The 14,380-nt window shown below is 49.5% G+C and overlaps 1 protein-coding gene across 1 annotated transcript in view; it reads left to right on the top strand.

Moving 5' to 3' along the window:
• Positions 1-14,380, top strand: part of SPTBN5 (spectrin beta, non-erythrocytic 5) — a 365,978-nt gene that overhangs the window by 316,006 nt on the left and 35,592 nt on the right. Inside the window, exons 55-57 of the mRNA XM_075330185.1 lie at positions 2,030-2,224; positions 4,491-4,646; positions 13,042-13,259. Of these exons, the coding sequence (XP_075186300.1) occupies positions 2,030-2,224; positions 4,491-4,646; positions 13,042-13,259 (569 nt within the window). The remainder of the gene's footprint in view (positions 1-2,029; positions 2,225-4,490; positions 4,647-13,041; positions 13,260-14,380) is intronic.

Raw genomic sequence — 14,380 nt, 5'->3', positions numbered from 1 at the left:
GTATAGTTTCGGAAATACAGGAAAGTAACGTTTTTGAAGTGCACTGTTACTTGAGGAGCGGTGCAACGGAATATTAATAGCTGGGTCAGGTTTTGCTAGTTATTCTCGCCCCTGTCTGTAATAACAGACGGGGAGGAAGTACAGACAGGAAAACAGGGGCGGGAATAACTAGCAAAACTCAACTCACCTATTAGATATTTCGTTGCACCGCTCCTCAAATAACAGTGCATTTCACAAACTTTACTTGCCTGTATTTCAGAAACTATACATCCGATCCCACAACTACAGGTATGTATAGAATCAGCAAGATGGTGCCAGCATAGCACTGGCTTTAGTTTACATAAAGAATGCCGCGGAGACACCATCACATGTTTCTCAACGCTGGCAGGAAACTAGCCAGGTCTTTCAAAGGGAAGGAACAACCACGGGAAGGGCAGTCTCCAGTCAAGGAAACCGCCTATGCCAAAAATGGTATCCATCCACAGACAGCTGTTTCAGGGTATTTGCCCCTCATCAGTGTGGATAGATACCATATCTTCAGCTGTCTGTGGATGGATATCATGTTTGGCATAGGCGGTTTCCTTGACTGGAGACTGCCCTTCCCGTGGTTGTTCCTTCCCGGTGAAAGACCTGGCTAGTTTCCTGCCAGCGTGGAGAAACATGTTATGGTGTCTCCGCGGCATTCTTGTTTTGCATATTTTCCCAGGGGGTCTTGTTCTAGTGTCACTGCGTTGAGAAACATGTGATGGTGTCTCCGCGGTGTCGGATGTTGATCTCCCCGAGGTTAACCATCCTTACCTTTTTAGTTTAGATCGGAAAATCCTGGTGGTTGGTCCTCTATCTACTGTAAGTTATTATTCAAAACATTGTAGGTTACAATGAGCTCCTGTCCTCTTTCTCTCAGAAAAGGCTACTTTCATATAGAAAAGCTTTTACTTTTCAGAAGAGAACTCAAGGAGATATGGTAACTCACTAGTTGTTGTTCGGGGGGTATATTATTTTTCTGTACGTTTTGTCTGTAAAGGAGGCACAGGAGCCACCGCCAGGCAGAGTTCAATAATGGTACGCAAGATGAGATTGCAGAAACAAGGGAACCGCTTTATTAATGGACAGTAATAAATTGTATCTACAAGTTAACAGTAAAATACAGAATATCGAAAGTAAGGTTAACACCACTGCAGATACAAGCTGGTCCGTGCCAGCCCTGCCTCGCCTCAGCTATAACATATATCAGAACAAAGGAAAACTTTACGGAACGAATTAGGTTACAACTACACTAACATAACAACCCAACTGGCCTCTACTATCCGGACCACACGACTGTGACGCTCTGACTACGCTAAATCCTATCGAGTGTACAGACCGGTAAACGACTCACGACCACTGTGGAGAGCTAGGTCCACTTCTGGGAGCTCGATATTGCGTTGCTCATCTGTGCGCACTCTCCTTCCAGGGCAGGGGGAACTTCTTCTCTTCCATGGGCACTGGGTTGCTTGACTTCTCTGGATGGTACTGTTTCTCATGTTCGGGATCACCGGCCTCAGAATCTTCCCAATCCGGTAGTGTCTTGGCGGATACCAGGGCTCTGTCACAGTTCGGCTCAAAGTCTCTCTTGCAGCCAGACACTATGCCTGTCACCCAACTGTGGTTCTCGGACAGTGCCTAAGGTAGCGTCACCTCATTCTCACATTTTCTGGCCACCAGACCTCTCCTGTTCCTGCCTCCAGCTCTTCTGCTCTTTCCCAGCTTTCCGCACTTTTTGGGCAGGGCTAATCCAACTGCACAGTTCAGAGTGGAGCACCGATTCTGCCGGCTAGTTCCACAAAACACAGGGGAGCATTGTCTCTTAAAGTCATAGCATGCTTCGTATGAATGGCACCGCTGCATGTCTACCATACATATCCAGGAAGGCACAGGTACTTGGGGGGGGTGGGGAGGGGGGGCTGCAGAATTGGGAGGTAAATGGTCAGTGCAGTTAATACTATTAGTGGATACACACCTGTAGATGTTGTTCCTTTTCTCTTCACAGGTGTTAGAGAAACAGTTTGAGAACTTTGTTAAGGAAGTAGAGACATTAGGTAAAAGCAAAGTGCTGTCTCTGAATGAGCTGGCATCTGGACTGCTGAAAGAGTCCCATGGCCAGGCGGACGGAATAAAGAAGAAGGCAGAGGAGGTGAACCACACTTGGGATGCCCTCTGTCGGGCAATCGAAAATCGTGCTAAGGTATGTGCTGTGCATAGTTACAGGGCTATGGGAAAGGTCTTTACAGAGGTCCGGCTTTCTTGTCTGCTTAGAGGGTGCATATACCATGGTCTCATATACACTCATGTAATGAGGATGTGACGCCCTGGGCAAGCCAGGGGTCACAGGTCACAACACCACACGCACCCCACATTCCCTGCAGGTACACACAAGGTCAAAACTAAAATCCTTGTTGCCTTCCTCCAGGGGCTGATGTCCACACCAGGGGGTGGGCCAGGCGGTTGGCTCCACCCACCGAGGAGTTCACAGCCCCGGAGGCGGGAGAGCCAGGAGTTGAAGTCTAGCTGAGGGCTAGAGTGGAGTTGAGCTCAGGCAGAGCTTGAGTGAGAACTGAGAACAGTGAGGTAAGTGAAAGGAGAAGGAAGTGAAGTAGTAGTGGAGCTAAAGTAAGAGCAACAGAGAAAGTGACAGAAAGAAGCCTGAAGTTGGTCCGGGTGTGTGCCCCGGACTGAAACAGCAAGGTTGGCAGACGGCGGTGAATGTCTGCAGGCGAGACTGATTGGAGGTTGCCGAAAGGACCGTGGACGGGTGGTGACCCGGCGGTACCGGAGCGGTATACGAAGATTAGTCAGCACCAGGGCAGGGGCCTTTCGGATCCCGGCAAGGCTAGGAGTCGCCGAATTTGCCAAATCCGTCAGTGAAGGGGACGACTGTCTCCCAACAACCAAGTCCCGTTGAAAGCAACAGTCCAACCGTTAAGGGGAGACACCGCTACCGCCAAGGCACCAGTTTCCCAGGGCCAGCGCCTGCGGGCAAGAGTGGAGCTCCTCCGGCTCATATCCAAGCTGGGGAGCGATGTTACCGGTGGGAACCCATCGCTACCAAACAACAACACATAGGTGCAGGGAAGAGACCGTCACCGTCAACTGCAGGGGAAGTCAGTACCGTGAACCGTCCGAGGGACCCGTCCAACCAGCCGTTTGTTTACCGAGAACTGTGTCGTGTTTACTGGCTGAGTGAGTACCTCCGTGCCGTGCGGCACAGCGCTGCCCCTGCGCCCCTGCACCTCCACAGGCCCCATACCCGCCTGTCCACCATCCCAACCCCATCACTGGGCCCCGGGATCACCAACCCCTACCCACAGAGGGGCAACACAACAACTGGCTGCTCCTCACCATCACTCCCGGGATCCCCAGCCAGAGCAGCGGTGGTGTACATTCAATCACCACAACCGTGGGTGGCGTCACGGACAATAAACTATCCCAAAACACCAATTCCCCTTTTCACTCACGGGCGAGGAGCGCCGCTCGAGTCCCCGGGATCCGGCCCATCGCTCGAGCCACCGAGCAGCGGCAGGCCGCAGCAGCCGCAGCGGCAGCCGGACCCGAGCAGTGGGAGAGCGCGGCGTCCCCTCCTCCGCCCGCGACAAGGACGCCTGAATGGTGATCCACTTACATCAGCTATCCACTGCACTATCTGCAACACAAACATTTGCCTGCAGCAATAAAACAAGGAACAGCTTCTTAATTAACCATACACTGGTGTATATACAGAGTGAATAATTGTATGAGTGAAAATAAAAAATCTTCAGTTTTTATCAGGCGAGAGTAAAGCTGGGGTTACACAGCAAATTTGACCACTACACAGGTCGCCCAGTCATAGATTGTATGTATCCCTGCTACATCGCAGCTCATTTCAAGTGAATTTGGTCTCATTGGGACCCAATTGGAATTTTTGGAGCTTGTTTGTCGCAGTGCCCTAGTAGTCCCAATGTGACCCCGCTGAATTTCATGCATAGTGATGTGGCCGCATGACCTGTTTTGTGACCAAAGTCGCTGGGTAGTTCCAACCTAAGACCATCACTGTGCATGTAACAAAAAAGATGTAGGCTCTGATTCATCAAGACACGTCCATTTTTCAGGGCCCCATTGCAGGAAATGTACTCCAGACAGTGACACCAGTACTTTTCTGTTGATATTTGCACCAAATGTGTAGCGTAAATTATCATGCCTCCTCCACTTGGACGAACTGGCTGCCATTGATGTAAAAATGCCAGAATTCTGCAACATTTCAGCTTTACACCAGGATTCTAGTGAAAAGTGTTTGATGATGAATGCCCATTTTTAGGTTATGGGTCAATTTTTATTCTTGAGCCTGAATAGACAGGTTGGGGGTAAGACCCTTTTATATTGCACAAAGTGTTTTTTTATTTTGGAGAAAATGTTTCTATGTATGAGAACTGATAATAACAATTGTTTCCTGTTCCATTCCTCTATTTATATATTAGATTTTGGCCAACGCTCACCAGGTCCATCAGTTTCATCATGATGTTGATGAATTACTTTGCTGGATACAGGAGAAGGAAGTCACCGTGAACACCGATGACTATGGTTATGACCTGATGGGGGTGCAGACATTGCTAAGCCAACACGAGGGTTTTGAAGTGAGTGACTTTTACTTACAAATCCCATATTTAGTCCGTCCTGACGTATTTACTGATAACAGAGAGTAGGCGAAGAAAGGGTTCCGCGCCTAGGACTCAAACGGATTCAGAAGGAGATTAATGCTTCTTTAACATCATGCACAGGTCAGCGCGTTTCAGGAGTCACAGCTCCCTTCATCAGGACAACAGGCAAAGAACATGAAATCTGTTGGAAACGAGGTCTAGGTGGCTTAAAAACCCCATGCAATGACGTCATAGGACCACCCACAACATAAAAAATCCGCGGTATCTCTTACATTCAAGATCAACATGACGTGTTAGCATATAGTACATTCATTTTTGACCAAAATCCACAGTAAAAATGTTCGTTACTTATCAGCCAGAAATTCAAGCCTTTATAAATTATATTTACATATTAACATAAAGGCTTAAAGGCTTTATGTTTTATTAGAGAATTTTGACACGGGTGGATGGTCTTCTGGTTAAAACTCCCTTCATATCTATTGCATTACTCTCGGAGTCTTGAACTAAGTTCTAAACAAATGAATCACGCCTTTTTTCTGTGTCTTTGGTTTTTTTGATACACATTTAATATAATTTTGTTTTTTGTTAAATATAATTTATAAAGGCTTGAATTTCTGGCTGATACGTAATGAACATTTTTACTGTGGATTTTGGTAAAAAATGAATGTGCTATATGCTAACACGTCATGTTGATCTTGAATGTGTGAGATCCCGCAGATTTTTTATGTTGTGGGTGGTCCTATGACGTCATTGCGAGGGGTTTTTAAGCCACCTAGACCTCGATTCCAACAGATTTGATGTTCTTTGCCTGTTGTCCTGATGAAGGGAGCTGTGACTCCTAAAACGTGTTGACCTGTGCATGATATTAAAGAAGCATTAATCTCCTTCTGAATCCGTTTGAGTCCTTGGTGCGGAATTCAGAACCCTTTCTTCGTCTACTCTCTGTTATCAGCCATACTTGGGACTGCTGCCTGGACCCTCATTCTTACATGCTTGCATAGTGGTTGTGACTGGCACAACCGCTATAGGTGAGTTTGGTTTTACATTTGTACCCTTTCTATATTGGGGTAAGACCCTATTGTTGCGCTTTTTTTCCACAGCTCTTGATTACGGTTTCGTATTTACTGACATTTATCATAGAGTTACCTTGCCCTCATATTACTGTAAATAATTTTGCATTGTGGCAGATCATATAAAGGGGCTCTCCAGGCTTGGGACAAAAGTCTGCAGTCATTCTGCATGCTGTCCCCAGTATTCCCAAAGTGCACAAATATTCAAATCGTGGTAATCCACTGTATTCTTACCTAATCTCGCTACTCTGCATCCAACTTTCTTTTTCGCTCCTAATTGGGAGACCCAGACAGTGGGTGTATAGCTACTGCCTCTGGAGGCCGCACAAAGAACTACACTTAAAAGTGTAAGGCCCCTCCCCTTCTGGCTATACACCCTCCCGTAGGAGTACGGATTCCTCAGTTTTAGCTTTGTGCGAAGGAGGTCAGACACGCACGCATAGCTCCATTGTTTTTAGTCAGCAGCAGCTGCTGACTATGTCGGATGGAAGAAAAGAGGGCCCATACAGGGCTCCCAGCATGCTCCCTTCTCACCCCACTGTATGTCGGAGGTGTTTGTAAGGTTGAGGTACCCATTGCGGGTACGGCGGCAGGAGCCCACATGCTGATTCCTTCCCCATCCCTTTTTACAGGGCTCTGGGTGAAGTGGGATTTACTGGTCTCCAGGCACTGAGACCGTGCTCCATCTACAGCCCCTGGAGAAGATGCTGGATGGAGCGGAGTACATCAGGGACATGGCCCTGCTTCCTCAAGGTACTCTGTGTCCCCGTGCATTTGGCGCTCACACCGCAGCATGCTGGGTGTTGTAGTGCGCCGGGGGACATCAGCGCTGCGGCGCTTGTGCCATGGCCTCATTCAGCTTCGCTGAAGCAGGCACACTATTGGGACACGGTCGCGCCGGCCGCTGGGACTGCGGCGCGGCTGGCACTTGTGGTGCGCCGGGGACTTCAGCGCGGGCCGCGCTTTTACGGCGGCCGCGCTGATAACTCGAGTCCCCGGCTTTTGCGGCCTGCTTCCGTTCGTTCCCGCCCCCAGACCTGCCAGTCAGGAGAGGGGCGGGACGCTGGTCAGTGCATCAGCGCTGAGGGCTGGAGTCGTTTTTACATACTCCAGCCCTCACAGTAGGCACAGAGGGGACACTGTTTCCCGCACTTTTGTTTGGGAACTCCCACGGACCGCCCCTCTCCACAGACGCCGGCAGCCATTCCTGCTGACACGCTGAGCTGCAGAGGGGAGCCGGGGAGACCCAGACAAGGAATTCTGCGCCTCTTACCCGCTATTCAGCGGGCGGTAAGCAGCCCTCAGGGCTCACCCCTCTTGTGCCAGTAGTATTATTAGTATTTTGTTCCTGCAAATACTTTGTACTGCATAGCGCTGGTCGCCCTTTTGGCTATAGACTCTCTCACATTGCAGAGAGCCAACAGCATGTCGTCCATAAAACGCAAGGGTGCCAAGGCACAGACATTATATGCTTCCTGCACCGCATGTGGGACTTTTCTACCAGCAGGCTCCACTGACCCCCATTGTGTGCAGTGCTCGGCCCCTGCGGCGCTTGCACAGTCGGGACCTCTGCTGGACGTGACCCAGGGTGTACCACCTGTGAATGCTGTCCAGGTGACAGGAACTGAGTTTGCAGCTTTTGCTGACAGAATGTCTCTCACTATGTCACAAATTCTTGACACATTGCGAGCTAGGCCTGTACTTCAGGCCACGGACACTGTGCAATCATTGCCCCCTGGTCCCCCTCAGCTGAATTACCTCCAAGCTCCGGGACGGGCACATACACCTCAGGGTGAAGACTCTGACTCGGACGATGGCCCCGGGCAGCCTAAGCGGGCTCGCTATGAGGGACCTTCACATTCATCTCAATGGTCAGGATCCCAGCGAGATGAATCTATGGGTGATGAGGCGGACGTAACTGATCAAGATTCTGATCCTGGGACCGCTCTCAATCTAGATACACCAGATGGTGACGCCATAGTTAATGATCTTGTAGCGTCCATCAATAAGATGTTAAATATTTCCCCACCAGCTCCTCTTGTAGAGGAGTCAGCTTCGCAGCACGAGAGAATCCATTTCAGATATCCTAAGCGTACATTAAGCACTTTTCTGGACCACGCTGACTTTAGAGACGCAATCCAGAAACCCCACGCTTATCCGGAAAGGCGTTTTTCTAAACGGCTTAAAGATACACGCTATCCTTTTCCCCCTGAGGTGGTCAAGGGTTGGACCCAGTGTCCAAAAGTGGATCCTCCAATTTCCAGGCTTGCAGCTAGATCTTTGGTTGCAGTTGAAGATGGAGCGGCACTTAAAGATGCCACTGACAGGCAGATGGAGCTCTGGCTGAAATCCATCTATGAAGCGATTGGAGCGTCGTTAGCGCCATCTTTTGCTGCCGTATGGGCACTCCAAGCTATCTCAGCCGGGCTTGTGCAAGTCGACTCAGTCACACGTGCATTTGCCCCGCAGGTAGCACCATTGACCTCGCAAATGGCGGCATTCGCGTCGTACGCAATTAATGCTGTTCTTGACGCTACAAGCCGCACGGCAGTGGCGTCAGCCAACTCCGTTGTTTTGCGTAGGGCCCTGTGGTTGAGACATTGGAAAGCAGATTCTCATTCCAAGAAGTGCTTAACCAATTTGCCTTTTTCTCGTGACCGATTGTTTGGAGAGCGTTTGGATGAAATCATCAAACACTCCAAGGGTAAGGACTCATCCTTACCGCAACACAGACAAAACAAACCCCAACAGAGGAAGGGTCAGTCTGGTTATCGGTCCTTTCGAGGACCGGGCAGGTCCCAATTCGCCTCGTCAAAAAAGACTCAAAAAGGCCAGAGACGCTCAGATTCTTGGAGGTCTCAGTCACGCCCAAAAAGGACAGCCGGAGGAACCGTTGCCAAAACGGCGTCCTCCTGACTTGCAGTCTCCGATTCCCACACCCTCGGTCGGTGGGAGGCTTTCCCACTTTGGCGACATTTGGCTGTCACGCGTCAAAGACCGTTGGGTGAGGGATATTCTGTCTCACGGGTACAGGATAGAGTTCAGTTCTCGTCCGCCAACTCGTTTCTTCAGAACTTCTCCACCACCAGACCGAGCCGATGCTCTGTTGCAGGCGGTGGCCGCTCTAAAGGCGGAAGGAGTGGTAACCTCCGTCCCTCTGCAGGAACAAGGTCACGGTTTTTACTCCAATCTGTTTGTGGTCCCAAAAAAGGACGGATCGTATCGACCCGTCCTGGATCTAAAGTTGCTCAACAGACACGTAAAAGTCAGGAGGTTCCGGATGGAATCCCTACGCTCCGTCATAGCCTCAATGTCTCAAGGAGATTTTCTAGCATCAATAGATATCAAAGATGCGTATCTCCACGTGCCGATTGCGCCAGAGCATCAGCGTTTCCTACGCTTCGTCATACACGACGAACACCTGCAGTTCGTAGCGTTACCTTTCGGTCTGGCAACAGCCCCCCGGGTCTTCACCAAAGTCATGGCAGCAGTAGTAGCTGTTCTGCACTCGCAGGGTCACTCGGTCATCCCGTATCTAGACGACCTGCTTATAAAGGCACCCTCTCAAGAGGCATGCCAACACAGTCTGAAGGTGGCACTAGACACTCTCCAGAGTTTCGGGTGGATTATCAACTTTCCAAAGTCTCATCTCACCCCGACCCAATCTCTGACTTATCTTGGCATGGAGTTTCATACTCTCTCAGCGATAGTGAAGCTTCCACTGGACAAGCAGTGTTCGCTACGGACAGGAGTACAATCTCTCCTTCAGAGCCAGTCGCACTCACTGAGGCGCCTCATGCATTTCTTAGGGAAGATGGTAGCAGCAATGGAAGCGGTCCCGTTCGCGCAGTTTCATCTGCGCCCTCTACAATGGGACATTCTACGCCAATGGGATGGGAAATCGACGTCCCTCGACAGGACTGTCTCCCTCTCTGACTGCCAAGGACTCTCTGCGTTGGTGGCTTCTCCCCACCTCGTTGTCACAGGGAAAGTCGTTCCTTCCCCCGTCCTGGGCAGTGGTCACGACGGATGCGAGCCTATCAGGGTGGGGAGCGGTGTTTCTCCACCACAGGGCTCAGGGGACGTGGACTCAGGAAGAGTCCACTCTGCAGATCAATGTTCTGGAAATCAGAGCAATCTATCTTGCTCTGCGAGCCTTCCAACAATGGCTGGAAGGCAAGCAGATTCGGATTCAGTCGGACAATTCCACGGCGGTGGCGTACATCAACCACCAAGGAGGAACACGCAGTCGCCAAGCCTTTCAGGAAGTCCAGCGGATTTTGACGTGGGTGGAAAGCAGAGCGTCCACCATATCCGCAGTTCACATCCCAGGCGTGGAAAACTGGGAAGCAGACTTTCTCAGTCGCCAGGGCATGGACGCAGGAGAATGGTCCCTTCACCCGGACGTGTTTCAGCAGATCTGTTGCCGCTGGGGGACGCCGGACGTCGATCTGATGGCGTCACGGCACAACAACAAGGTCCCAGTTTTCATGGCACGGTCTCACGATCACCGAGCGCTGGCGGCAGACGCCTTGGTTCAGGATTGGTCGCAATTCCGACTCCCCTATGTGTTCCCACCTCTAGCATTGTTACCCAGAGTTCTCCGGAAAATCAGGTCCGACTGCCATCGAGCCATCCTCGTCGCTCCAGACTGGCCAAGAAGGTCGTGGTACCCGGATCTGTGGCATCTCACGGTAGGCCAACCGTGGGCACTACCAGACCGTCCAGATTTGCTGTCTCAAGGGCCGTTTTTCCATCTGAATTCTGCGGCCCTGAACCTGACTGTGTGGCCATTGAGTCCTGGATCCTAGCGGCCTCAGGTTTATCTCATGAAGTTGTTGCCACAATGAGACAGGCTAGAAAACCATCCTCAGCTAAGATCTATCACAGGACGTGGAAGATATTCTTAGCTTGGTGCTTGGCTCAAGGGTTTTCTCCCTGGCCATTTGCATTGCCAATTTTTCTTTCCTTCCTGCAGTCTGGGTTGGAAAAAGGTTTGTCGCTTAGCTCTCTTAAGGGTCAAGTCTCCGCGCTATCCGTATTCTTTCAGAAGCGCTTGGCACGGCTTTCTAAAGTACGCACGTTTCTCCAAGGAGTTTCTCATATCGTTCCTCCTTACAGACGGCCATTGGAACCCTGGGATCTGAACAAGGTTCTCATTGCTCTCCAGAAGCCGCCTTTCGAGCCTTTGAAAGAGGTTTCCCTTTCTCGGCTTTCACAAAAAGTAGTTTTTCTTGTGGCGGTCACGTCTCTTCGAAGAGTGTCCGAGCTAGCGGCGTTATCTTGCAAATCTCCCTTCCTGGTGTTTCACCAAGACAAGGTAGTACTGCGTCCAATTCCAGAGTTTTCTCCCAAGGTGGTTTCTTCCTTTCATCTTAATCAGGATATCACTTTGCCATCTTTGTGTCCGCATCCAGTTCACCAATTTGAAAAGGGTTTACATCTGTTGGACCTGGTGAGAGCACTCAGGATTTACATTTCTCGCACGGCGTCTCTACGCCGTTCTGATGCGCTCTTTGTCCTAGTCGCTGGTCAGCATAAGGGATCGCAAGCTTCCAAATCCACCCTGGCGCGGTGGATCAAGGAACCAATTCTTCACACATACCGTTCTGCTGGGCTTCCGATTCCATCTGGACTGAAGGCCCATTCTACCAGAGCCGTGGGTGCGTCCTGGGCATTGCGGCATCAGGCTACGGCTCAGCAAGTGTGCCAGGCGGCTACCTGGTCGAGTCTGCACACGTTTACCAAACACTATCAAGTGCATACCTACGCTTCGGCAGATGCCAGCCTAGGTAGACAGGTCCTTCAGGCGGCGGTGGCCCACCTGTAGGAAAGGGCTGTCTGACAGCCCGTTCATGTGGTATCTTTTTACCCACCCAGGGACTGCTTTTGGACGTCCCACTGTCTGGGTCTCCCAATTAGGAGCGAAAAAGAAGAAGGGAATTTTGTTTACTTACCGTAAATTCCTTTTCTTCTAGCTCCAATTGGGAGACCCAGCACCCGCCCTATTTGTTCTTAGGGTTTCGTTTTTCGGGTGCACATGTTGTTCATGTTGTTTCTTAAGTTCTCCGATCTTGTTATCGGATTGAATTTGTTTTTGAAACTGTTATTGGCTTTCCTCCTTCTTGCTTTGGTACTAAAACTGAGGAATCCGTACTCCTACGGGAGGGTGTATAGCCAGAAGGGGAGGGGCCTTACACTTTTAAGTGTAGTACTTTGTGTGGCCTCCGGAGGCAGAAGCTATACACCCACTGTCTGGGTCTCCCAATTGGAGCTAGAAGAAAAGGAATTTACGGTAAGTAAACAAAATTCCCTTCTTTAGACACCAGTGGAAATAAAAGACAAAAAAAATGTTAAAGCACCACTCCGCGTTTATTTGTTTTTTTTCAGTGCTAGAGTGGCCTTTTAAATATAGGCGCCCGCACCCTGTCTCATACCGCTCTTTTTCCGTGGTGCCATGTTGTACTCCTAACTTCTGATTGGACGGAAGACTAAAAAGAAAAAAAAAAATCAGAGTTTGGGTGCTTTACGTATGTGAACCACTTGAGAAGCATCGCAATGCCTGGGTACCCTTGGTGCTCAGCTCAGTGTGAGCCGTTTGCAGTGTTTTTTTCGGCTCAAAATGGGGGTAACAGCGTGATCGGATGTAGTGTATACAAAAAAAGAAAAATCTTTGCCCTTCCTCCCCCCGAAGTGATCTGTTTATGTCTGGCTGCATCAACAATCCACATTCAGGAAATGCCAACACAATAAGCCACTCAAGAATATGATGTTTCCACCCATGTCTGTGCCCATCACTGGCGGAGGTGGAGGAAAACGTTACAGTAATGTGTTGGCATGACAATATACTCAAGGACAGAACATTTTAGCAGATGTCCCTTCCAATTTTTGGTCAGCTCAGTGTTAAAGGGGTATCCCCATCTCCAAGATCCTATCCCAATGTGTAGTAATTGTAATAATGATAATATTCACAAATACCTCCAATTAGAAATGTAGTATAGTTCTCCTGATATAGCCATTACCTCATGTGCAGGGCATTGCAGCTTAGGTATCCATGGTTACAACCACTCATATAGTGACAGTTGCTTGTGGTCGTAACCATGGATACCTAAGCTGCAATGCCCTGCACATGAGGTAAGAGACATAGCGCATTAGGAGAACTATACTATATTTCTTACTGGAGGAGTTTGCTAATATTATTATTACACCTACTACATATTGGGATAGAATTTTGGAGATGGGAATACCCTTTTAAGTTTCACTATATTAATTACATCTAACATAGTAACTTTTCATTACAGAGGGATCTTGCAGCCATCAAAAAAGAAATGGAACAAGTCATTAAACAGGGACAATCTGTAAGTCAGCTATACCCACCGGTCCAGAAGAAAGTGGCAGAGAGACTGGAAGATGTGGCCAAGAGCTGGGGAAGTCTGATAACCAAATCCCAAGAAAGGAAAGAAAAGCTGACCCAAGCTGAACAAGTGCAGATGTATTTCAGCGAATGTGGCGAGCTCATGTAAGTGCTCCGTCAGGAAGAAGGGCTTGATAACTGAAAGCATTGAGTAAAGGCGGCTTTACACGCTACGGCATCGTTAAAGCGATGTCGTTGGGGTCACGGAATTTGTGACGTACATCCGGCCCCGTTAGCGATATCGTTGCGTGTGACACCTATGATTGATTTTGAATCGTCGCAAAAACGTGCAAAATCACTAATCGGTGACATGCCCCCCTATTCCCAATTATCGTTGCTGCTGCAGGTACGATGTTGTTCGTCGTTCCTGCGGCAGCACACATCGCTATGTGTGACACCGCAGGAATGAGGAACCTCACCTTACCTGCGGCCGCCAGAAATGCGGAAGGAAGGAGGTGGGTGGGATGTTCGTCCCGCTCATCTCCGCCCCTCCACTTTGATTGGGTGGCTGCTTAGTGACGTTGCTGTGACGCCGAACGAACCGCCCCCTTAGAAAGGAGGCGGATCGCTGGTCACAGCAACGTCACTAGGCAGGTAAGTAGTGTGACGGGTCCGCGCGATGTTGTGCGCCACGGGCAGCGATTTGCCCGTGATGCACAAACGATGGGGGCGGGTACCCACGCTAGCGATATTGCTAGTGAGATCGCAGCTTGTAAAGCAGCCTGAAGAAGAAAGTTGGGGCTTTTTTAACTATAGGGTGCAGCTTTTGCTTGTTAGGTCACTAAATATGACTCCTCCAACAATTGGGCTGCAGTGTACCTAATAATTAAAGGGAATCTGTCACCAGAAGTGTGCTACCCCATCTCAGAGAAGCATGATATAGGGGAGGAGGCCCTGATTCCAGCAATGTCACTCTAGCAGTTCTAGCAGTTCTCTGAATGCTGAGCCTTGTATAACTTGCCAACACCACTGACAGCTTTCCATGTACACTGTGCATAGGCAGAAAGCTGCCAATACATGGTGGGGAGAGGTTATACACAGCTCATGAATATGGAGGGCTATATAGCAACAAGTTTACTAGTCCTCTAATGATGATAATCTGATAAGTGATGTTACAATTCAGAGCAAGCAGCCCAGTAAGTGACACATCGCAGGAATCAGGATCTCTGTCTCTACATAATGTTGCTTTCAGATTAGGTGGCAAAAAGTAAACTGTGATCCCATGC

The sequence above is a fragment of the Anomaloglossus baeobatrachus genome, chromosome 12 (genome assembly GCF_048569485.1).
Source record: "Anomaloglossus baeobatrachus isolate aAnoBae1 chromosome 12, aAnoBae1.hap1, whole genome shotgun sequence".
Taxonomy (NCBI): Eukaryota; Metazoa; Chordata; class Amphibia; order Anura; family Aromobatidae; genus Anomaloglossus; species Anomaloglossus baeobatrachus.
Note: the sequence above shows the minus strand (reverse complement) of the source record. Positions and strands in the feature narration are given on the sequence as shown.